The sequence below is a fragment of the Acinonyx jubatus genome, chromosome A1, assembly GCF_027475565.1.
Source record: "Acinonyx jubatus isolate Ajub_Pintada_27869175 chromosome A1, VMU_Ajub_asm_v1.0, whole genome shotgun sequence".
Taxonomy (NCBI): Eukaryota; Metazoa; Chordata; class Mammalia; order Carnivora; family Felidae; genus Acinonyx; species Acinonyx jubatus.
In genome coordinates this window covers 4361895-4386324 of record NC_069380.1, presented here as the reverse complement: position 1 = coordinate 4386324, position 24430 = coordinate 4361895, and the positions used below count along the sequence as shown (strand labels likewise).

Below are 24430 nucleotides of genomic sequence, written 5' to 3'. Positions count from 1 at the left end.
ACGTCGGGCTCTGGGCTGATGGCTCGGAGCCTGGAGCCTGTTTCCGATTCTGTGTCTCCCTCTCTCTCTGCCCCTCCCCCGTTCATGCTCTGTCTCTCTCTGTCCCCCAAAAAATAAATAAACGTTGAAAAAAAAAATTAAAAAATAAATCAATAAAAAATAAATAAATAAAAGTGAGAGAGATAACCACCAGAGGAGGAAACATAGATTGTTAACACCAAGTGACCAGAAAGAAAAAGAAGATGCTGCCCACGGAGCCAAAGAAAGTATTAAAATGAACACAACAGTTACATTAGCAAGAGGGAGGACACTGCCCATTCTTATACACAATTGATAGGAATGTAAATTAATACAGACTGTGTTTTGGAGGATGATTTGTAATCCCGTGTAAAGACTTAAAATCTCAAACTGAAATAAAATAAATAAAATTAAATTCCTGAAGAACCTTTTTCCAGTATCTCATGCTCTTCGCAACAAGGTCACTTCTGTGATGGGTCCCGCAGGTAGGCCTGCCCGATGTGACAAGGCTGTTCGCTGAAGGACCATCCGTAGCAGAGATGAACCAACAGCAGGCCAACTCGCTCGGGAGAAGCAGAGGCAGAGCAGTGCAGGGAGGGTCACGTGGGTGTGTTTCCCATAGGGAAGTCAAAATCGATTAAAACAGGGTTCAGTCTGGCTTCTTGTATCATCAGCATGTGTGAGCCATTCCAAACAACGTCAGGGAAAGGACGCTCCCTTTAAAAGGTGCAGCATTGGCCTTGCCTCCCCATCCGCGCACATCAGAGCAGGTGGCGGCCCAGAGGAGGCCCGGCAGACGCTTGTCATGGATGGCCCCCGAGAGAGACCCAGACGGAGCCTTGTGTACTGAAAGTGACAGTGTCTCACATCCTGATTTGTTAAACAAGTCCATTGCGGAATAGCATGAATGGTATGAGTCTATTTGCATTATATACGTATGTGCTTCGTGTTTGTATGTATACCTGTTGTCCCGTATACGTGTGTACTCTCATACGCGTGTAAACATTTCTACACGAATAAAATCAGGATACACAAGAAATGGTTACTATGCCCCCTGGATGATGGGCACAGTGAGCCAGGGGATATTATTTGAGATTTTTCTTTTTAAACAGGGAGTTTCTGTGACTTTGTAATACATTTTTTTCTGACTCATTTCAGATTAAAACCATTCGCTTTTTAGCATTCATAATACTTTATACAGAAGTAGAGTTGTCTGTAGGGTATTATATAAACATAATCTATACTGAGATTTTTCTCTCCAAGCTAAATTGTCTTCCTGAATTTTACCTGAATACCACTTATGGGTAAGTCAGGAAGTATTTTCAGGTTATTGACAGCCTGTGTTGTTGTTGGCTTTGCTGTGTTTCTTTTCTACAAACCTAATCAGATAATGTACATGTTTATTATAAGCTAACAAGGTTTAATTTTCAGGTATAGATTCTTTTATTCTCTTTTATTTACTTTATTCCCTTTTCACTTTTTTTATGAAGTTAAAGTGCACGTAATAGAAAACTCGCTGTCGTGGCCATATTTACGTGCACAGTTCAGAGGTATTAAGCACATTCACACTGTTGCACAACACCATCCATCCCCTCACTCTTTTCCTGTGGTACCTCGGGAACCCTGTGCCTATTAAACACTGACTCCGCATTCTCCTCTTCCCCCAGCCCCTGGCAACGGCCATCCTCCTTTCTGTCGCTATGATTTTGAGGACCCTGAGTACCTTATACAAGTGGAATCAGACAACGTTTGTCTTTTTGTGACTGGCTTATTTCTGTTCTCCAGGTTCATCCCATGTTATGGCACATTGCAGAATCCTTTTCTTTTTTCAGGCCAAGTAATATTCCTCTGTGTGTGTGTGTGTGTGTGTGTGTGTGTGCGCGCGCGCGCGCGTGCATCGCATTTGACTTATCTCAGTGGTAGACAGACACTTGGATTGCTTCCATGTTTTAGTTTTTATGAGTAATATTGTGAACACGCATGTACAAATATCTCTTAGAGACCCTGCTTTCAGTTCCTTGCATGTCAAGAGATGAAATTGTTGGATCATACGGTAATTTTATTTTTAATTTTTTGAGGAGCCATACTGTTTTCCACAGTGGCTGTGCCATTTTACATTCTCACCAACCGTGTGCAAGTGTTGCAGTTTTAACACATCCTCACCAACATCACTGTTTTCTGGTTTTTGTTTGTTTTTGTTTTTGTTTTTGTTTTTTGCATAGTGACTGTTTTAATGAGTGTGAGGTAGTTTCTCACTGCAGTTTTGATTTGCATTTGTTGCAAATGTTGAGGCAGATGTTGATGTTAAGTGTCTTTTCATGTGCTTATGAGTCATTTGTATGTCTTTGGAGAAATTTCAGTTCAAGTCCTTTGCCCATTTTTGAATTGGGTTGAGTTTTAGTTCTCTATATTCTGGATATTAATCCTTTATTTGCAAATATTGGCAAATATTTTCTCACATTCTGTGGGTTGCCTTTTTCCTCTGTGGATAGTGTCTCTTGATGTAGAGATTGTTAAAATTTTGGTGAAGCCCAGTTTGTCTATTTTTTCCTTTGTTGCCTTTGACTTTAGTTTCATATCTAAGAAACCATTGCCAGGGGTGCCTGGGTGGCTCAGTCAGTTGAGTGTCTGACTTCAGCTCAGGTCATGATCTCACGGTTCATGGGTTTGAGCCCCACATTGGGCTCTGTGCTGACAGCTTGCTCAGAGCCTGGAGCCTGCTTCGGATTCTGTGTCTCCCTCTTTCTCTGCCCCTCCCCTGCTCACGCTCTGTCTCTCTCTCAAAAATAAATAAAAAAAAAAAGAAACCATTGCCAAATCCAGCATCACGAGGCTTTTATCTTATGTTTTCTCCTGACAGTTTTGTTTTAGGTCTTACATTTGGGTCCTTGATCCATTTTGAGTTAATTTTTGTATATGGTGTTAGGTAACAGTCCACCTTCCTTCTTTTGTATGTGGATATCCTGTTTTCCCATCACGGTTTGTTGAAAAGACCGAATGGTCTTGGCCCCCTTGTTGAAAATCATTTGACTGTATATGCAAGGGTGTATGTTTGCCATTAGGCCAGTGCTACACTGTGTCCATTGTGTTACTTTTGTAGTAGGTTTAAAACCAGGAAGTGTGAGTTCTCTAGTTCTGTTCTTTTTCCAAATTGTTTTGGCTGTTTGGGAATCTCTTGGATTTCATGTGAATTTTAGGATGAGATTTTCCATTTCCACAAAAAAAGCCATTGGGATGTTGATAGGGATCCCACTGAATCTGTAGATTGCTTTGGGTAATACTGACACTTTCACAGTATTAAGTCTTATAATCCATGAACATGGGATGTATTTCCATTTATTTATGTCTTCCTTAATTTTTTTTCAGCAGTATTTTGTAGTTTTCATTGTACAAGTCTTTCATTTCCTTGATTAATTCCTAAGTTTTTTATTCTTTTTGATGCTGTTGTAAATGGAATTGTTTTATAATTTCCTCCTCACATTGTTCATCATGTATGGAAATGTAGCTGATTCTTTTTGTATTGACTTTGTTTTCTTGCTACTTTGCTGAACTTATTACTTCTTATAAATAATACTACTAGTTAGTTCCTACATATAGGATTGTATCATCTGCAAAAAGATAATTACTCTGTCTAGAATTTCCAGTACTGCATTGAATAGAAGTGATGAAAGCAGGCAACCTTGTCTTGTTCCTGATTTTAGAGGAAAAGCTTTCAGATTTTTGCCATCGAGTATGATGTTTGCTGTGGGTTTTTTTATATTTGGCTTTTATTACATGGAGGTAGTTTTCTTGTATTCCTAATATGTTCAGTGTTTTTATCATGAAAGGGTGTTGAATTTTGTCAACATCCATTTCTGCATCAATTGGGATGATCACGCAGGTTTTTCCCTCCATTTTATTGATGTGGCATATTACATCAATTGATTTTCATATGTTGAACTATCCTTGCATTCCAGGATTAATCCCACTGGGTTGTGGTGTATGGTCCTTTTAGTTTACTGTTGAATCTGGTTTGCTGATATTTTGTTGAGGATTTTTGCATTGATGATCATCAAGGATATTGTCCTATAATTTTCTTTTCTTATAATGTCTTTGGCTTTAGTATCAAGGTAATGCTCTCTAACATAGAATGTTAGGTAGTACTCCTTTTTTAATTTTTGGAAAAAGTTTAGAGGATTGTTAGTTCTTTATTATTTATTTAAAAAAATTTTAATGTTTATTCGTTTTTGAGAGAGCATGAGAGGGGGAGGGGTACGAAGAGACAGGGAGACACAGGATCTGAAGCAGACTCGAGGCTCTGAGCTGTCAGCACAGAGCCCAACGTGGGGCTCAAACGCACAACTACAAGATCATGACCTGAGCTGAAGCTGGATGCTTAACCAACTGAGCCACCCAGGTGCCCCTGGTGTTAGTTCTTGAAAACTCATTAGTGAAACCATCTGGTCCAGGGTTCTTTATTAAAAGATTTGTGATTTCTGATTCAATCTCCTTACTGTTTATAGGTCTGTTCAGTTTATTGATTTCTTCATGATTTAGTCTGGTAACTTTTGTGTTTCTAGGAATATCCAGTTTTTTTGGTGTATAATTGTCCATAGTGCTCTCATAATTTTATTTCTGTAGAATTGGCAGGAATGCCCCCACTTTCGTATCTGATTTTAGTAATTTGAGTCTTCTCTCTTTTTTCCTTAGTCCACCTAGCTAAAGGCTGTCAATTTTGTTGATCTTTTCAAAGAACAGCTTTTGGTTTCATTGATTTTTTTTTTCTGTTTTTCTGTTCTCTATTTCATTTATCTCTAATCTTTATTTCTTTCCTTCTGCTAGCTTTGGGATTAGTTTTTCTTTTTTCTAATTCCTTAAGTTGTAAATTTATGTTGCTGATTTGAGATCTCTCTCTCTTTAAAAAAAAAAATTTTTTTTTCAACGTTTATTTATTTTTGGGACAGAGAGAGACAGAGCATGAACGGGGGAGGGGCAGAGAGAGAGGGAGACACAGAATCGGAAACAGGCTCCAGGCTCTGAGCCATCAGCCCAGAGCCCGACGCGGGGCTCGAACTCACGGACCACGAGATCGTGACCTGGCTGAAGTCGGACGCTTAACCGACTGCGCCACCGAGGCGCCCCACCTCTCTCTTTTAAATGTAAGCATTTATAGCTATAAATCTCCCCCTTAGCACCACTTTTGACATCTCACATAAGTTTTGGTATGTTGTGTTTTTATTTTCATTTATCTCTAGGTATTTTCTAATTTCCTTTGCTATTTCTTCTTTCTCCATTGATTGTTTAAAAGTTTGTTGTTTAATTTCCACAGTTGGTGATTGTTTTAGTTTTTCATGTTTTCTCACGTCATCTTGTTGTGACCTGAGAAGATGCTCTGTATATCTGTCTTTTAAAATCTATTGTGATTTAATTTGTGGCCTAACATATGGTCCGTCCTGTAAAAATGTCCCATGTGCATGTAGGAAGAATGTGCTGCTGTTGTTGGACGGAGTGTTCTGTATATAACTATTAGATCTTGTTGGTTTATGGTGTTAAGTCTTCTGTTTCCTTATTTGTCTTCTGTCTTGTTATATCCATTATTGTAAGTAGGGTTTTGAAGTCTCTGTTATTGTAGAACCGTCTGTTTCTCCCTGCAGCTCTCTCCATTTCTGCTTCATATATTTTGATGGCCTGTCATTGTGTACATGTTTTTAATTGTTGTATCTTCTTGTTCTATGGAACCTTTGACGCATTGTGCCTTCCTTCTCTTCTAATATCTTTGGATCTAAAGTCTATTTAGTCTCATATTAGCATAACCACTTCTGTTCCCTTTTGGTTACTATTTCCATGGACTATGTGTTTCTGTCCTTTTACTTTCAACCCATTCGTCTTTGAATCTCAAGTGAGTCTCTTATAGACAGCATTTCGTTGGATCATGTGTTTTTATCCATTCTGCCAATCTCTGTCTTCTGATTGGAGAGTTTAATCAATTTACGTTTCAAGTACTGATCAGAAAGGACTTATTTCTGTCATTGTGCTATTTGTTTTCTCTGTTGCTTATAGACTTTTATTTCTTCCTTTTCCTCATTTCTGTCTTTTTTTGTGTTCAGTTGATTTTTTTTCATAATGAAATGTCTATATTCCTTTGTAATTTTCTTTTGTGTATATTCTATAGTTATTTTCCTTATGGTTGCCATGGGGATTATATTTAACATCCTAAAATTATAACATTTTAATTTTAACTTATAGCAGTTTAACTTCAATAACATATGAAAAGTGTCCTGCACAGCTCTGTCCCTACTCCCTTCAGTGGTTGATGTCACAGAATCACATCTTTACACATGTGTGCCCAACAACATAAACCAACAATTCTTTCAACTGCATTAGTCTCCTCAGTTATGTAGAAACTCAAAGATTTAGAGTTACAAACCAAAGTTACAGTAATATTAGATTTTACATTAATGATTTTTTTTTTAATTTGAATGTATTGGTTGGTCTCTTAGGTCCTGTAGAAAACAGAAAATACAGTTACAAACCATTGTTACAATAATACTAGCTTTTGTAACTTCTCATGCATTTACCTTAATTGAGATCTTTATGTCTTCATATGGTTTCAGTTACTGTCTAGTGTCCTTAAATTTCACCTTGATCATTTTTTTGCTGGGCAGGTCTAGTAGTCTTGAAGTTCCTCAGCTTTTGTTTATCTGGGAATGTCTTGATTTCTCCCTCACTTTTAAAAGATAGTTTTGCCAGATACAGGACTCTTGACTGAGTATTTTTATTTTAGCACTTTGAATATATTGGCTGGCCTCCCAAAGTGTCTGATGAGAAATATGCAGAAAATCTTATTGAATATGCCTTGTATGTGATGATTTGCTTTTGTTGCTGCTTTTAAGGTTCATCCTTCATCTTTGGCTTTTGAAAGTCTCATTATTATTTGTTTTGGTTTGGGTGTCTGAATTCATTTTTCTTGGAGTGTTTTGAGCTTCTTGGATATTTATATTCCTGTCTTTCTTAAAATTTGGGAACTTATCAGCCATTATTTCTTCAAATGTTTTCTCTGCCCTTTTCTATCTTCTCCTACTGGGACTGCCATGATTTGTATGCTGGTCCTTTTTATGGTTTTCCATTGGTCTCTAGGCTGTCTTTACTTCAATCCTTTTTCTTTCTGTTCATCAGCCTCTATAATTTTCATTCTCCTGTCTTCATGTCACTGTTTATATCTTCTGCCTGGTCAAATCTGCCGTTGCTTCCCTTCAGTGAATTCTTCAGTTATTGTGCCTTTCAGCTTTAGAATTTCTTTTTGGTTTCATGTTAGGTTTTCCTGTCTCTTTATTGGTATTTTAATTTTGTTCACACACTGTTTTCTTGACTCTCTTCACATCTTTCTTTAGCTTTTGAGCATCTTTAAGACAGTTGCTTTAAAGTCTTTGTCTAGTATATCTGCCATTCAGTCTTTTTCAGAGACAGATGATTTTGAATTATTTCTTTCCTCTGAGTAGGCCACACTTTCCTATTTCTTTGTGTGCCTTGTGATATTTTTTTGTTGTTGAAAACTTCTCTAGTGTTTGCTGGCTTTTTAATTATAATTTTAGTATATTGTTTTTGTGGTTTTGGTTGTTGTAGTCCGTTTCTCTGCTGGGGATCAGCCTGAGGTGTAAACTTAATGTTTTCTCAGGTCTGTTTTGAGCCTTTCTGTGGACATGTGCAGATACAATTTTCCTTATACGTGCAGTTGCTTCTGAATGTCCCACTCTTTGATATCTGGTTCTGAGGAGGGGAAAAGAGAAAAACGAAAGAGGAAAAAAAGCGTGAGTCCTTTATATCTCCTGGAAGTCACCTGAGCTGGAGGGGGAGGCTTGCAACAGTCGGTGGGGGGGGGGGGGGGGAGGAGGTACAACAGTGGCTGTCCGCACCTCTGGGATCAGAGGCAGCAATCAGCCCTCAGAGCACAGATCCCCGCCGTTTGGGGGACAGAGTCCTTTTTGCCCACCCTAACCCCACGAGCTGTGTGTATAAGCTGCTCTAGGAGCAGGTGTGCAGCTGTCTGCCCTGTGGCTGTGGATGGGGAATAGGTAGGTGCTGCCGTGCTGGGAGCTCAAAGTGACCAGTTTGCACTCCGGGCCTTCCCCTGGAAGCTGAATGCCTTCCACAGACTCCAGAGCTCCAAAATAGCTACATCAGACATTCTACGAGTGCACTTGTGGTCTAGGTGGGAAGACCGATTGCTGGTGCTTCCTGCTTGGCATCGTCCCAGAATCCTCTCTTTTTTTTTTTTTTATTTTGTTTTTGTATTTATTTTTATTTTCAGGCAATCAAAAAGTGAATTATGTTAAAAAAATTGTTTTTCAATGTTTGTTTATTTTGGGGAGAGACGGAGAGAGCATGAGCAGCAGAGGGGCAGAGAGAGAGGGAGATACAGGATCCGAAGCAGGCTCCAGGCTCCGAGCTGTCAGCAGAGCCCGACACGGGGCTCGCAGTCACAAACCCTGAGATCATGACCTGAACTGAAGTCAGACACCCAACTGACTGAGCCACCCCGGCGCCCCATGAATTATGTTTTTAAATCAGATTTTCTAGTTTAGAGTGCTGTGTGGTTAATTTTTATTTCTGTTTATTCGTGTTCTGTCTGTGGTTTACGCTTGACCTTGTGATTTTTTTCTTTAAGGTCAGTCTAGATTGATTCAGTATCATCACACATAAGCGACTCCTTTATTTTCCATAAAACTAAGTTCCATTTTCATATTTCTTTTGTTCACCCAGACAAGTGACATTTTGAGCTAGTGGTGCCAGCCCTCAAATAGGGACCTTCCAGTTAGCCACAGCCCTTAGGACGCTCCGCCCGATGTGAACATCTGGGCTGTATGGCCTATAAGAGCTCTTTTCCAAAGCCATTAAGTTCAGACGGTGGCTACTACATTAGGAGCCTCTCAGTTACTGCTGATGGAAACCCAGTTCAAGCTAACGGACCCAGAAGACGGATTGGTGACTCACGTAACTGAGAAATCTCGGGGCCGAGTTTGGAAGCGTTTGCCACCAGGGCTCTCGGAGTGCTGAGGTTGGCCAGGCCGAGGCCCGGCGCGTGTGGCCACCACGGCAGGTGCGTGTGGGTGTGCAGCGTGGCCAAGTGTCTCCCGTACGGAAGAGGGTCTCTGTGATCAGCAGACAGGGCGCAGGTGGGTGCCTCCTCCGTTCTCCCTCCTCCTCAGCTTGGTGACACTTACTGAATGTTTGGTCTCTTCGCTTCGTGGGTTAACTCGTCTGAAACCTCCATGCCACGTGAAGTCGGTGTGGTCCGATCCTTCTTCACAGGTGACCAAACTGAGACAGTGTAAAGGAAGTAATCCACTTAGGGTCACTTGGCAAGTGGCATAGGGTGACGCTTCAGACTCAGGCCTCCTGGTTCCAACCTGGTGCTCTTAGCCAGTACCCTCTCCTCTTTCTAGATACAGAAATTCTTTTCCTCACCGCCCGAACTTTAAAAATACACCCCACCACACGTAGTAAAACTCTCACACGTTCTAGAAAAAGGCACTCCCGTTCTATCCAAAGTCACGTCGAGGCGGGGCCCCCAGAGGCGCGGCGGGCAGAGCAGGGAGTTTATGGCAGTGCCGTCCCCCACTTCCCTTTGCTTCTACGTCTCGTGTTCTTCCGGTTTGCCCGTGCTGCTCAGAAGCATTTTCTGGAGCCCCGCTCCTCCAGTTTGTGTGTTTTCCCAGACCCAGCCGGTTCCTCTGGATCCTAAGGTCACTTCTGTTCTTTAGATGATCTTAGTTCTGTGTTCCAGTTCCCCACAGTACTGCCCGGGATGGCTGTGGAGTCCCTCCACTGGACGGGCGTAGCAATAGCCTTGGCATTCCTGATTACTTCCCTTTTCTCACCCCCTGAGAAGGTATACGTTTCGTGTTCCCTTTTGAACATCAACTGTCCTAAAATTCAAATGTAAGGAGACTTCTTTTTTTCTTTTTTGTTAAAAAGTATTTGTTTTGAGAGAGCGAGAGCACGAGTAGGGGGAGGGGCAGAGAGGAGAGAGAGAGAGAATCCGCACCGACAGCTTGGAGCCTGACACGGGGCTCGATCTCACGAACTGTGAGCCAAGATCGAGAGTCAGACGTTCAACCCCCTGAGCCACCCAGGCGCCCTCAAATACAAGGAGACTTCTGCCCTACCTTGAGTAACAGGAGCCAAATTTACCTCCTGCCTGCACGACTAAACACAGTCTGATCAAAAGTATGAGGCAGTGACGCTCGGGTGTCAGCCCGCGTTCCCTGAAAGAGGGAAGACAAACAGGTGACCCTTGTAGGGGCCCCAGCTCCCTTTTTGGAGGAACTTCCAAATTGTAGACGAGCCGCGGGGTCGGCAAGGGTCGTGCTGGTCTCCCTGGCAGAGCCCCTAATTAGAGCCAGGAGGCCATGGAGGCCAAGGCCCTTCAGTCCAGAGGACAGAATCACAGAGAGGGGAGCGCTGTGTGGACAGCGAGGACAGAACCATATGAAAGGAGCCAGACACCCGTCGCGGCAGCCCACACACAGCCATGGGTTCTTCACGGCCCCGTGGGCCGGAGCAGGAAAAGCCGACAACCTGTGGAATGGCAGGAAGGGCCCTGCCTCATTAGCGCAGCAAACGTAGGCCTGCCCTTATCCTGGCTCCGCTCCCTTCTAAGGCTTGAAAGCGGGCTCTTCTCTAGTTCCTATTACACGTACATTACCTCTTTTGTAACTGTCCCACAACTCTTTGGGTCTTCTCGTCTTCTTCATCCTTTTTCTCTTTGTGTCATACCCTTGGAGGTTTTTATTGACCTTTCTCCAAGCTCACGGATGGCTTCCTCGGCCATGCCCAGTCTCCCGACAAGCAGGACAGAAGCTGCCTTCTTCTGTGTTACGTTGTTATGCGTCTCTAGCGTCTCCTCTTGATTCTTTTTTTTTTTTTTTTAATTTTTTTAACGTTTATTTATTTTTGAGACAGAGAGAGACAGAGTATGAACAGGGGAGGGTCAGAGAGAGAGGGAGACACAGAATCTGAAACAGGCTCCAGGCTCTGAGCTGTCAGCACAGAGCCCGACGCGGGGCTCGAACTCACGGACCGTGAGATCGTGACCTGAGCTGAAGTCAGCCGCCCAACCGACTGAGCCACCCAGGTGCCCCTCCTCTTGATTCTTTTTTAGGACTTCCCTCTGGCTGTTTACACGACCCATGAATCTTGTGTATTTCCCTCGACCCCTTGGCATGTCAATCATCGCCGTTCTGAATTCTCAATCTGGTTATTCTAATGTCTCCAATGTACCTGAACGTTTGTTCTGTTTCTTCAGGCTGTAGCCTTCGTCTTTGATCGTGACTTGAAATTGTTTGCAGAAAGCTGGGTATGATTTACTCACTGGCTACAAGTTAGTGAGGCTTTGTTTGCTTTTATAGTGGCTGCAGTAGCAGAGGCCAAACTTTTTCTTTTTTTTTTTTCCTTTTCTGTCTCCCATGTTGTGTTTGGGTTTCCCTGGAGACTTCTACTTAATAAGGTGTGAGATGTGCAGTTTTTCAGTTGTATTCTCCTGTTATTTTGCAGGATCCCCACTTGCCCTGGTGGTGAGGGTGTGGGGGAGGGATGCCTTCTGTAGTCCTGTGATCGGGTCTCAGTCTGTTATGGAGCCTGTGCCCCTGGGCTCTGACTTTCACAAGTGCTTTTCAGTTCCCCTTTTCTGCTTTCATGAGACAGGGGGATTGGGTTGGATATCTCTTTTCTTCTAGGTAAGTTAGGCTCTGGTAAGATCGTTTCTTTTGAGGCCAGCCTTATTAAGAATAACACAGTGCCCTGGTGTATTTCAAAATGCCAATTTTTTACTCCCCCCCCTGCTGGAAGCATTGGGAGAATTTTTCTCCATCTTGTGAGAACCTGGTAGGGCTCCCAGAGGTAAAAACTCATAAAAGTGTGGGGATCCTCCCTTAAACTGAGCCTCCCTATAGTTTTGAATTCTCCGATTTGTCCACACTGAGCCTCCAGCAATTTGTCAATTGTACTTTAAATTTTCCTCCTTGGTGCTAGTCTATGTATACTGGAGAGTTCTCTGAACTGTGATTCTCTGTAGCAGACAAGCATCTTTATAATTTGGGGGGCAGCAGTTCTGTGACCTCAGTTCTCTGCTGGATACAAGAGGAGTTGTTGATGTTTAGTTGGTTGAGCATTTTTCTTGTCTTCCGGATGGAGCGATGCCTTCCAGGCTCCTTACGTGCCGGACCAGACACCGGAAACCTCCATTATTTCCTGCTTTTACAACACATTTTCTCCCGTTTCCATGATGTCCCTTCTTTCCGTGCCCTGACAGCTCTGACTTTGCTTCTCTGTCTTCCTTTGCGTCTCTTCATCTGGAAGATCCACTGCTGGGCCCCTTCCCCAGTCACTGCTCTTCTCCCACAGCTCTGACACCTGAGCACGTCTCCGTTTCGACATCCTGAGCGTCTGACATCTTGTGGGCCCTTCACATTCAGTGTCTCCAGAATTGAATTTGCTTTCTGCGAATCCATCATCCTTCTCCCCCGACTGCACCCCGCCCTCCTCTCTTCTCCCACAACCCTACCCACACTCCCTTCTTTCTTTCTTTGTGCCTGGCGCTCTGATTCGTGACCCTGCCATCCCATCCATGCATCTCCTCACGCCAGCACCCTGTGTGTTATTCTAGACCTTCCTTTCTCGCTCACACAGCCCCGAACATTTTCATCGCCCAGCAAAAACAAATTGAAAACTGCCTCTTCATCCTTGCCCCACCGCTTTTGCTTATATTCGGACCCTAGTTTACCGTCTTTTCCCTCTGCCGCTCCTGCATTCCGCCCGCCACGGTGTCCACCTGGCAGTGTTCCAGAAAGCATCGCATTGCCTCTCTGTTGCCTGCAGAGGCAGTCTCCCGTTTCCCAATCTGTAAGCAGTTCACTGAGAGTATGGACATACAGCACTAGAAATTCTGTTTAGATTTATTTTTCTTTATTTCAGCTTGTAAGAAGGGATCTTTTTTTGTCTTGGAACGTAGTAGAACAACAGCACGCACATGTGACTTATAAATATACATAAAACAAGGTTGAATACTCAGAACTTCTTTTAGCGATTGGGGTACGTGATAAAAGGTTGAGGGACCCTGTGCGTACAACGTAAGATCCCAACCACTCAGGTTTACGCGTGAGGCCCTCAGTTCTCTGGACCCTGCCCACGTGTGCCTCCCTCTCTCTTCCCGTTTATCCCCGGCGTCATGAACTCGCTCCTGATTAGCCACCTGGTGTAGAAGTTACCAGGTTGTTTCATGACTTCGTACTGTGGCTTCTCCCTGGAATTTCTTTATTAGTCGACCCTGCCCTTAATCCCCATCCGCACCCCAGCCAACAGACTCCCGTTTCTGAATTCCTTTCTGTGACCCCTTCCTGTCTCTACGCTGCCCTCCCCAAGTGAAGTCATCACCCCTCTTGCTGTCCCGCTGTCTGGGTCGTTCACTCAGCCCTCCCGCAGTACCTCTAGCACCTACTCTGTGCTGCCCAGGCCAGGAAGACCAGGGTGGTCCCTCCACCTGTCTGCCTCCTTCACAGTGAGCTCCTTACAGGCACCCCCCCCGCCCCTCATTCCTTACCTCCAGCATCCAGCAGCTGTCTCGGCAGCCTGCACAAGCGTGTGAATCAGTGAGCGAGGGCACTAGGCTGCCGACGTACCTTTCACCAGCGAGAGTCTATTTTTATGAGAAATCGATCAGGAACTACGTTGTATATTTGTGGATTTCTGAAGCCAAAATCTCCCTTGTGGTATAATTTACACTTGCTCACTAAATCCAAGCCTCCATTTAGTAGTAAGCATAAGTTTGCATCTGTTTTCCGTGTAAGTTTGTGTATATATATGTTTTTACTTTAATTATTTTTTATTGAAGTGCAGTTGACACGCAAGAGCTCGGGTAGTTTCGGGGCACAGCATAGTGATTTGACAAGTTATGCTATGCTCATCACAACTCCAGCTACCTTCTGTCCCCATAAGTACATATTTTGTTAACTCCACGGAGGGGACACAGAACAAGCACCTCTTCTTATTCTGGACCATTCTTTCTAGCTGTGGTCGTAAAGTTTGGCCTGGCTGAATGACTCAGAAATGGACATTTGCATCACGTATCCTGGTGTGCTTTGCTTTATGTTGGAAGAGGACATAAAAAGTCATTTTCGAGTGAAGAATAATAACTGTGCTTGCCAGTATATTGTGCTTCGTTTAAGGTGTATAATAGTAAAGCAGACAAATTAAGATCTGATTATATATGTTACAGAGGTGTTTTTCCACTAACAAATACTCTACTAGAGGTGAAATTTAAATTCATTCAATATGCCTCAGGTCTTGGGTTTGTTTGCTATTTATTCGATATAAGTCACAAATTTTTAGAATATACCATATTTCGTAATGGGAACTTTACCATTCTAGCTCAGACTGGTCAGATTTGTCTGTAGGTGTACATAAAGGAATGTGTATAATGTGGGTAATTGAGATAGGTTGCTTAGTTAAGTCAGTGAAAGTAAATAACCTGAAAGGGATGAAGATTGCAGAAAGGTGTGTCTACCTTAATTGCTCATTACTAAAATTACTTTTTTTTTAAAGTTTATTTTTGAGAGAGAGAGAGAGACAAGAGTGTGAGCGGGGGAGGGGCAGAGAGAGGGAGACACAGAATCCGAAGCAGGCTCCAGGCTCCGAGCTGTCGGCACAGAGCCTGATGTGGGGCTCGGACCCACGGAGTGCGAGATCATGACCTGAGCCGAAGTCGGAAGCTTAACCGACTGAGCCACCCAGGCACTCCTCAAATTATTCTTAATGCTAAGAATTACTACTTACTACTTTTACTACTAAGAATAACTGGACTGCCTTTCTTCTGAAAATCCCTCAAAAGATATAGAAATATACCTTTCTGAGGGAGCCTTCATGGCTCGGTTGGTTGAGTGTCCAACTCTTGATTTCGGTTCAGGCCATGATCCCAGAGTCATGGGATCAGGTCCCGCATTGGGCTCCATGCCGAGCGTGAGCCTGTGTGGGATTCGTTCTCTCTCTCTCTTTCTCTCTCTCTCTCTCTCTCTCTCCCCCCTTGCTTGCACCCTTTCTCTCTCAAATTAAAAAATATATATGTGTGTGTGTGTGTACACACACACACATATATATATCTACCTTTCTGTTTTCAATCCCATTTTTCTAGCTGCCATGATCCTAGGTTTACATGGAGAGTTCCCTGGATTTACCCTAAGAAACTGCAGTAAACAAAAATACCATTGAACCTCTTTTCTTTCTTTCAGGTACAATATCGAGCCCAGTTTGTATTGTCCATTTTTCTCCCTTGGAGCGTGCATGGAAGGCCTCAACACTTTGTTTGGCAGACTGTTAGGCATTACGTTGTATGCCGAGCAGCCCGCAAAAGGAGAGGTGTGGTGCGAGGGTGTTCGCAAACTGGTAAGCGTGCGGTTCGTGTGGGGTCGCCCCGCGTGTCTCTTGGGCCTGGTAGGGAGCCTCTGGTAGTTCCACGTTCAAGTGAGCCTTGCCCTCGAGGAGCCTGTCTCCCCTTATTTCCGTTTCACCAGAAAATCCAGATCACCACTTCTGACTTGGGACACTGCACAAAGCACCAGTTTTCTCTAAAATCGGTTGTTGCCTCGGATCGATAGACACAGAGCTGCGAAGCGTAGGGACTTGTTGGAACGTTGAGCCTTCTTATGTTGACAGATTCTGGTTCAAGGGACATTTGTCATTACTTGCCACGTTCCTGCACTGCTCGGTGTCGCTTTTGGTTAATTCCAGAATCCACGGCCTCTGTCGCTTGTACTTTTTTCCCCAACCCCCTTCCCATCATGTGGGAGCAATTATATATATATATATATATATATATATAATTTGCATAATATATTGATTTTTCTCCCGTGCTCTGGTTTGACTTTTTTTTTTTAATTTTTTTTTCAACGTTTTTTATTTATTTTTGGGACAGAGAGAGACAGAGCATGAACGGGGGAGGGGCAGAGAGAGAGGGAGACACAGAATCGGAAACAGGCTCCAGGCTCTGAGCCATCAGCCCAGAGCCCGACGCGGGGCTTGAACTCACGGACCGCGAGATCGTGACCTGGCTGAAGTCGGACGCTTAACCGACTGCGCCACCCAGGCGCCCCTGGTTTGACTTCTTTGATAATAACTTCGAGCCTGGCGTCCACCCTTCTCCAGTTAGGGCCCCCTGTATTTGAGACGTGAATATGTTTCTTTTTTCCTCTTTTTAAGATTACGAGGCAGTATTGACTTATCTGTCTGTCAGAAAGGCTCTGTGTTGTTAGGCCGTTTGACTTCCTGCCTGTGTACGTCCCACACTTGCTCCCTTCCCTGTATGTGGAGAGAAGGACGCCACCTCAGGGGCTCCCGGCTGCCTTCCGGGAGATAGGCGCGGTGACGGACGCGAAAGGGTTGGGTAGGAGCACGCTTCATCACCGCCCCGAACTACCTGTTTGTGGAGTGCATCCTTCACAGAGTGGCGGAGGCCGGTCAAGTGCGGAGATAGAGTAAAAGAAAAACTGGTAACAGGAGTGAAAGGACAAAATGCAAGGAGAAGGTTGGGAGGCGTAAAGCTGAGGCTCCCCCTGGCAGAACCCTCAAGTTGTGACAAGGCGGACGAGGCGAGCTGGAGGCCAGCTGTCGAGTTCTCCACAGGCCGTGCGTCTTTTACAGGCCCAGTTGGAGGGAGGGGCATAAAGGACATGACTGGTCTTCAGCTGAAGCCAGGAGCCAGCTTTTGTCGTGTCTGGATTCAGGGGTTAACATTTGGGGGCATAAATGCTCATCGTGAGATGGAGGTCTAACGCTGTCCAGCCAGAGCTTACCCCCAAGTGTATGGGGAGGTTGTGGACAGTCTGAAGAGCGGGCTCTGGTGGCCGTGGCGTAGGGCGCTGGCGGTCTGGATGAAGGGCTCGAACAAGGAGGTGTCCTCTCCTGACAGAATCCTCAGATCGAAATCCTCTGAGAGAGGAGGAGAAAACGGAACCTGGTTTGAGATGATGCAGGATGTGCGATGTAACCGAGTGGACGTGGTCACAGCGATGGGGGTTTTATATATGGATTCTTATTAGGGATGTTTTTCCACTGTTAGTTTCTGATTCACCCCTAAATGTACTTTTTTTCCAGGCTGTGGTTCATGAATCCGAAGGATTGTTGGGGTACATTTACTGTGATTTTTTTCAGCGAGCGGGCAAGCCACATCAGGTGATGCTTTTTTTATAAACCCATTTCTCTGGAAGGGACTGACAGTTCTTCTGTGTCACCGTGCGTTCTGCATCTCACCTTTCTCCTTCCCTAACATTTAGAACACATTTCAGTGTTGTACTTCCCTAGCATTTAGAAGACATTAACGGTAGCTACTGAGTATATAAAAAAATTTTTTTTTAACGTTTTTATTTATTTTTGAGACACAGAGAGACAGAGCATGAACGGGGGAGGGGCAGAGAGAGAGGGAGACACAGAATCGGAAACAGGCTCCAGGGTCTGAGCCATCAGCACAGAGCCCGACGCAGGGCTCGAACTCATGGACCATGAGATCGTGACCCGAGCTGAAGTCAGACGCTTAACCGACTGAGCCACCCAGGCGCCCCGCTACTGAGTATATAAATTTGAAATTAGGGAGGAATTTAAAGGTAATAAAGGTTATGGAAATAATTACATACGCCTGTGTCTGCCATTTTTATCTGGGTTATGGTTATAACGACAGTGGTAACGACAGCGGATATTTTAGGAGCCCTTCTGTATCCCAGCCATGGTGTCTTTGAATGTTCATCTCAACCTTTTGAACTAAGCTCTGACATTATGAGGAAACAGGCCAGAGAAGTTAAGTTACTTTCTCAGAGCCACACAACTAGAAGTGCTAGGATTTGAACCTAGATAGTCTTTTCTTTCTTTTTTTTTTTAATGTTTATTTTATTTTTGAGAGAGAGTCTCAGAGCATGGGTGGGGAAGGGGTAGACGGGGGGGGGGGGGGGGGGGGACACAGAATCCGAGGCAGGCTCCAGGCTCTGAGCCATCAGCACAGAGCCCGACGAGGGGCTCAGACTCACAAACTGTGAGATCATGACCTGAGCCAAAGTCGGATGCTTAACTGACTGAGCGACCCAGGCACCCCTGAACCCAGACATCCTGACTAGAGCCTTAGCTCTTTTCTACTTTTCATACTTGACAAGGGTCTTAGTTTAGAATTATAGAAGATATGCCCACATGGAAACCTTATCAGCCACCAGTTCACGCCTTGTAAAGAAAACGTGAGGTTCATTTCCTTTTGCCGCGTTCCAGGTTTGCCGGTTAATTAGCCTCAGCAGTTTCGGGTAATTTGATGGGAAATGTCAAGAGTTGAGGTTTTAAGTTATAACAGAGATCGTGGTGCCCTATATTTGAATAGCGGTTCACACTTTCTAGTGCATTTGAATAGCTATGCGCATATGAAATGGGGGGGGCTGCTCTGGGATTTGACAGGGGGGAGAGAAGCTCACGGAGGCAAATCTGATGTAGGTGTCAAAGGTGGGGGCCAGAGTCCAGGTGACACAGATTCAGATCCCAGCAGTCCTGGCTGTGTGTCCTTGGGCACGTGACTTCGCTTTCCTTTTCCTCCTCTGAAAAATGAGATGCCTGCCTCATGGGGTTATTGTGAAGAATAAGTGATACAGTGCCTGTGACTCTCAGCCCGTTAGAGGAAGTTACTCCAAATTCCTTGCTTTGTGACAGTTTAGAGTTCATCACTTCTGAGTGACACAGACAACAGGTGTGAGAAGTGTCTCCTAGTTCACCGCCTGACGCGCGTGGAAGGAGCTCAGTAAACATTAATGGCACCACCCACCCCAAGTAGTAGCTCAATGTCCGTCCCTTCCCACCTGCCCATGGACAGTTGAGGGTGTGCATCTAAACTCTCTGTTGACTGTGTTTCCAACATCTGGTATAGCGTCGCCTCGATAGATCTGTTTGGAGCGAATGAAAGAAGTAATCAACACAAGCTCAAGGTATTACTGGTGTTTTAGAAAACTTAAAATTGTAGGAAAATAAGAAGCATTCGGAAAAGTGTCTGTAACTAAATAAAGAGAACAGAATTAAGTTAAAATTGGAACTCATACACCTTGGTGTGATTTTATATTCAGATTACCTAATACTTTCTCGTCTAATTATGTTTTCTATCTCATTAAGGACTGCCATTTTACAATCCGTGGAGGCAGATTAAAGGAAGACGGAGACTACCAGCTCCCAGTCGTAGTTCTTATGCTGAATCTTCCCCATCCCTCAAGGAATTTACCAACTTTATTAACTCCTGGAATGATGGAAAATCTTTTCCATGAAATGGGACATGCCATGCATTCTATGCTGGGACGTACTCGTTACCAACACGTCACTGGTGAGCCACGAAGGGGGGACTTCTGTTCAACAACGATCCTTTAAAAAAGCATGTCGTTTATTTAGATTGGGGGGAAAAAGGCTCCTCATTCACAAAATCCGGTCATTTAATGTTGTCCGCTGGTCATTTAGTGCAGGTCACCTCACCTGGCCCTTCCAGCTGTTACACAACCTGATCATCGTACATTTTTCTCCTCCCTTGCTAACAGTTCTGACCGAGGATTATGCCAGTGTCTTCTGAGTTTGCACCTTTTTCATTTTATCATGTTCTATGTGGAATTGAAGTTTTTGGACACTCTTTTTTTTTTGAGAGAGAGTATGGGTGGTCGGGGAGAGGGCAGAAGGAGGGAGTGAGAGAGACTCTTAAGCAGGCTCACGCTCAGCACGGAGCCTGACTTGGGGCTCGATCCCACAACCCTGGGATCATGACCTGAGCTGAAATCAAGAGTTGGACCCTCAACTGACGGAGCCATCCAGGCGCCCCTGGAATTTAAGTTTTTGGCTGTGTCTGTGTGTGAATAAATACATGTGTCTTCAGTACCTAGCACAGAGTTAGTGAGTAAGTGGAAGAATGTTGCCTCTTTGTCTCCAAAATCAGTTAGAAAACACATTAAAGCCTGTTTAAAAAGTATGATAAGGTACTTTTCATTTTTCCTATGCTTTCCCCCTATATAAAATGACAGCCTTTCATGCTGGTAATGTGGCCATATTTGATGATATGCTGTGTGGACTTTCCTCTCTGTTGTCTCGTCTCTAAGAAGCTCACTATCCTATATGGTCAGCTATAGGTCACCTACTAAACTGCTGTCATTCAGTGTTTATTAACTAACTTTGTAAATACAGTATTTGGGGGAAGGAGAAGATATTTGAAAAGACTATAGATGAGCTGGACGGCATCATAAAATGTCACCAAAAAGTTCTTACGGGATTTGTTGCTTTAAGTAATTTTAAGTTTAAAACAATGCTTTTCTCACTGAGGATTGACTTTGTTACAAGGAGCAAACAGTGGTTTACAAAAATACTTCTAAAACACATGAAGCATATAGATGAAGAAGAAGTGGTATATATGTATACATATGTGGACAATGAAGTATTACTGAGACATAAAGAAGGAGAACTCGCCATTTGCAACAACATGGTTGGAACTAGAGAGTGTTGTGCTAAGTGAAATAAGTCAGACACAGAAAGACCGATACCAGATGATTTCACTTATATGTGGAATCTAAAAAACAAATAGACTTTTCTTTTTCAATTTGTTTACCTTTATTTGTTTTTGAGAAACAGAGACAAAGCGTGAGCAGGGGAGGGGCAGAGAGAGAAGGAGACACAGAATCCGAAGCAGGCTCCAGGCTCCAGGCTGTCAGCACAGAGCCCGATGCAGGGCTCGGACCCACGAATCGTGAGATCGTGACCTGAGCCGAAGTCGGATGCTCAGCCGACTGAGCCACGCAGGCGCCCCAAAACAAATAGACTTTTCAACATAGAGAACAAACTGGTAGTTGCCAGAGGGGAAGGCGTGGGGGGATGGGCGAAATAGGAGAAACGATTAGAGGTATTAGCTTCCAGTTAGAAAATAAATAAATCATGGGGCGCCTGGGTGGCTCAGTCGGTTGAGCGTCCGACTTCGGCTCAGGTCGTGATCTCGCGGTCCGTGAGTTCGAGCCCGGCGTCGGGCTCTGTGCTGACAGCTCGGGGCCTGGAGCCTGCTTCGGATTCTGTGTCTCCCTCTCTCTCTGCCCCTCCCCCGCTCATGCTCTGTCTCTCTCTCTCTCTCTCTCTCTCTCTGTCAAAAATAAACATGAAAAAAAATTTTAGAAAATAAATAAATCATGGAGATGAAAATTACAGCATAGGGAATAGAACCAGCCAACAAACAAATAAGTGAAGGATAAAAGCATTTGGTGGTGGAATTCAGCAAATTAAATGCAAATGGTACATTAATTGTAAGAATGTTTTAATTTGTGTCTCCTGTATCGCCAAGCAGAGCTGAAGACAGATTTGTTTGTAGAGGGTGTGAGCCATGGCTTTACAAGGTGTTTTATCCAGCTGTGCAAATATTTTGTTTTACTTTTGATATATAGGAAAATATATGGGATTATAATAAACTTTTCTGCAAATATGTACAATAATTTTATAGAAGTAAAATATTGATTTAATGAATTAAATCTTATCATACCTTCATCAGAAGTACACATAAAAGTTTTAAAAGAGTACATAAAAAGAAAGATAAATATGTTGATTTGATTCATGCCAACTTTTTTTTTCTTTTCCCCCCATTTTAGGGACCAGGTGCCCCACTGACTTCGCTGAAGTTCCTTCTATTCTGATGGAGTACTTTGCAAATGACCACCGAGTGGTTAGCCAGTTTGCCAGACATTATCAGACGGGGCAGGTAGGGGAGCACAGTGGTACGTCGTGCCCTTGGGGGGGTGGGGGGGGTGGGGAGGCGCCTTTCCTGACCTGCATCGTGTGGACCTCTCAGGACTGTCACCCTCTCAGTACCAGAGTCCTTCCACTTTATTTTTAGTTTTCGTTTTATTTTTTTATTTTTGCCAGCCACTAGGACCACAGTGTTGACAAGCTCTCTCTTATCGGCTAAGTGAGAGCCTATCTTGCCTTCACAACCATCCCTTGAGGAAAGTGCCTGGTCCCTGTTTTCCGGAGGAGGAAACAAGATTACCGTACAACAGGCCTTCCAACCTGTCTCACTTCAGAAAAGCCGTCGCTCTTCCTTTCGTCTTTCATTTATGCCTCTGTTTGTTCCTTTGTTTTGTCAGAACCGAACCGCGTTGCCCATTTTTCCCATTGTGCCCTGCACCGTAGGTCTGAAAAGGTTTCGATTTCAATAGTTGGATTCGAAGCATGAGTTTAAAGATTAAGAAAATTGGTGAAGTAGGAGGACAATGAGAGATCTCTGTAATGAGTTAGCCGTAAGCGTAACTGTCGATGTTGTGCAGTGAACTGTCCACACGTACTTTGCGAAATATCTTCTTTTCCTTCTCTGAGAACTTTGATTATAAATACCCCGTCAGTCACTGATTTCTCCCTGAGACTGTGCCTCCCTGAGTGCAGGTGTCAAATTACAGTCATCTTTGGATCCTTGGCACTTAGAATCTTGCCTAGCACCTGAGAAGCACTAGAAGGAATGAATGGAATGAGAAAAGGCTCCAAACCCGCCTTTATTTGTGGCTCTTTTTCTAACGTGATTTGGTCATTTCTGGTTTTTGGACTTGATTTCATCTCACCGTTATGGTCAGCTGCAGAATAACGGAGGAGTTTCTGGATAACCAGTCTGACTGGGCCTTCATCATAATCTGTCTCGGTTATTAAGATGACAGAATTGAGATATTGGCGATCAAGTAGCTGTCTTTCCATTAACCTTCAGAGAAGTTAGACCCAGCCAGTAACGTGGAAACGCGTAAGCCACGGAAGGAGAGCATGGGTCTGCGGGTCCACATTTCCACATTTTGGGGTTTGGGAATGACCGGGAAGACCTGACTAAATCCCTCCTTCGGAACTTGTGCCCTGCCCATCTTGTAGGGAGGTAGGGCACAAGGCATACTGGGGCAGAGCCACACGCCCAGCGGGGGCCCATGAGGGAGAGCCCCCGGACCTTGGCTGGGGACGCTGGGAGAGGCTTCGTGCAGGGAGTCCCGGAGGAGCCAGGTTTGAAAAAATACATAAAACGGGCAGTTTGCCCGTCAGCTTTGGGCAGCCCTTTTCCATCTTGTTTAATATATTTGTCGAGAATGCTAAGGACGCTCACAGGTCCTTCAGTCAGAAGTAGTTATTGAGTTTTTATCAAGTACCAGGAACTGTCCTCAGCATCTGAGAAACAGCCGGGAGTGAGTGAGACAACATTCTAGCCCTCAAGGCCTTCAAATCCCAGGGGAACTAAGGCAAAACTAAAGACGAGGTTATTCCAGCCAGAAGGAAAAGCCTGTAGAGTCTCGGAAAGGTCTGAGACCGTGGCAAGGTGCTGGCAGTGGTAAGTACGGGAGGAGGAGGAAGGGGAGCAAGAAAAAGAGTCTGGAAAGTTTTTGTTTCTAGAATTCGCTCCCAGTTTCTGCAGTCCTCTTGCCGACACACACTTTTTGATCCCAGCTCATTTGCTAGACCACCGTTTGTGACTTGAGTAGTTTTAACTGGCGGTGTTTTTGTTTTTGTTTTTGTTTCTTAATTTTTTAACGTTTATTTATTTTTGAGACAGAGAGAGACAGAGCATGAATGGGGGAGGGGCAGAGAGAGAGGGAGACACAGAATCTGAAACAGGCCCCGGGCTCTGAGCTGTCAGCACAGAGCCCGACGCGGGGCTCGAACTCACGGACTGTGAGATCATGACCCGAGCTGAAGTCGGACGCTCAACCGACTGAGCCACCCAGGCGCCCCTAACTGGTGGTGTTTACACTGGGCTTTGCTGCCACACTTCCTCTCAGGAGTTGAGTCTAGTCCTCCTGGCTCTCAGGCAGCTCTGCCCCAACCCATTTCCTCATTAGCCTTTGGCAGACAGCTTCTCTGGGTTCCATCTTCGAACTTGTGTCCTTGCTCAGCCCCGAAAATATGTAGTCAAGTGATAGAGCCAGAACGAAGGTCCTGGCCCTGGGGGGCTCGGAGAAGCAGACTCCAGGAGCTATTGGAGACTTAACTGGAAGGATTTGAAACCAGTTGGATAACAGGGGTGAGAGAGGGAAATCAAAGACGGAGGCTCCATGAACAGAGAATTCTGGAAGAGGTCCAAATATGAGGAAGGAAGACAGCTCTTCTTTGGCTGCGTCCATGGGGCCGTGAGTGACACAACTCTGAAATACAGAATCAAATAGACCCTGCGGGGTGTGGGGGTAATTGGCATAGAGCTGGCACTTAACGTATAGGGAGGTTAGGCATGACCCGTGAGGGAAAAGCGGGAGGTATCTGATGAAGCAGCATCACCAGGAAAGGAGCTGGGCTTAGATTGCTCAGGGGATCTGAACCCCGAGGTAAGGGTTAGCGCAAGAGAGCGCCAGGAGCCTCTCAGAGCAATACTTAAAGCACAAAGCTAAATCTCGGGCTA

General features: G+C 44.4%; 1 protein-coding gene across 4 annotated transcripts in view; it reads left to right on the top strand.

The window, feature by feature from the left end:
- MIPEP (mitochondrial intermediate peptidase) overlaps positions 1-24430 on the top strand; it is a 162927-nt gene that overhangs the window by 41830 nt on the left and 96667 nt on the right. For all 4 annotated transcript variants that reach the window (XR_003421937.2, XM_015087410.3, XM_027064544.2 and 1 more), the window contains exons 11-14: positions 15279-15432; positions 17140-17217; positions 19177-19381; positions 21663-21772. Coding sequence is in view for 3 of the 4 variants with exons in the window: in XM_015087410.3 (XP_014942896.2) it covers positions 15279-15432; positions 17140-17217; positions 19177-19381; positions 21663-21772 (547 nt within the window). In the remaining variant the exon portion in view is untranslated. The remainder of the gene's footprint in view (positions 1-15278; positions 15433-17139; positions 17218-19176; positions 19382-21662; positions 21773-24430) is intronic.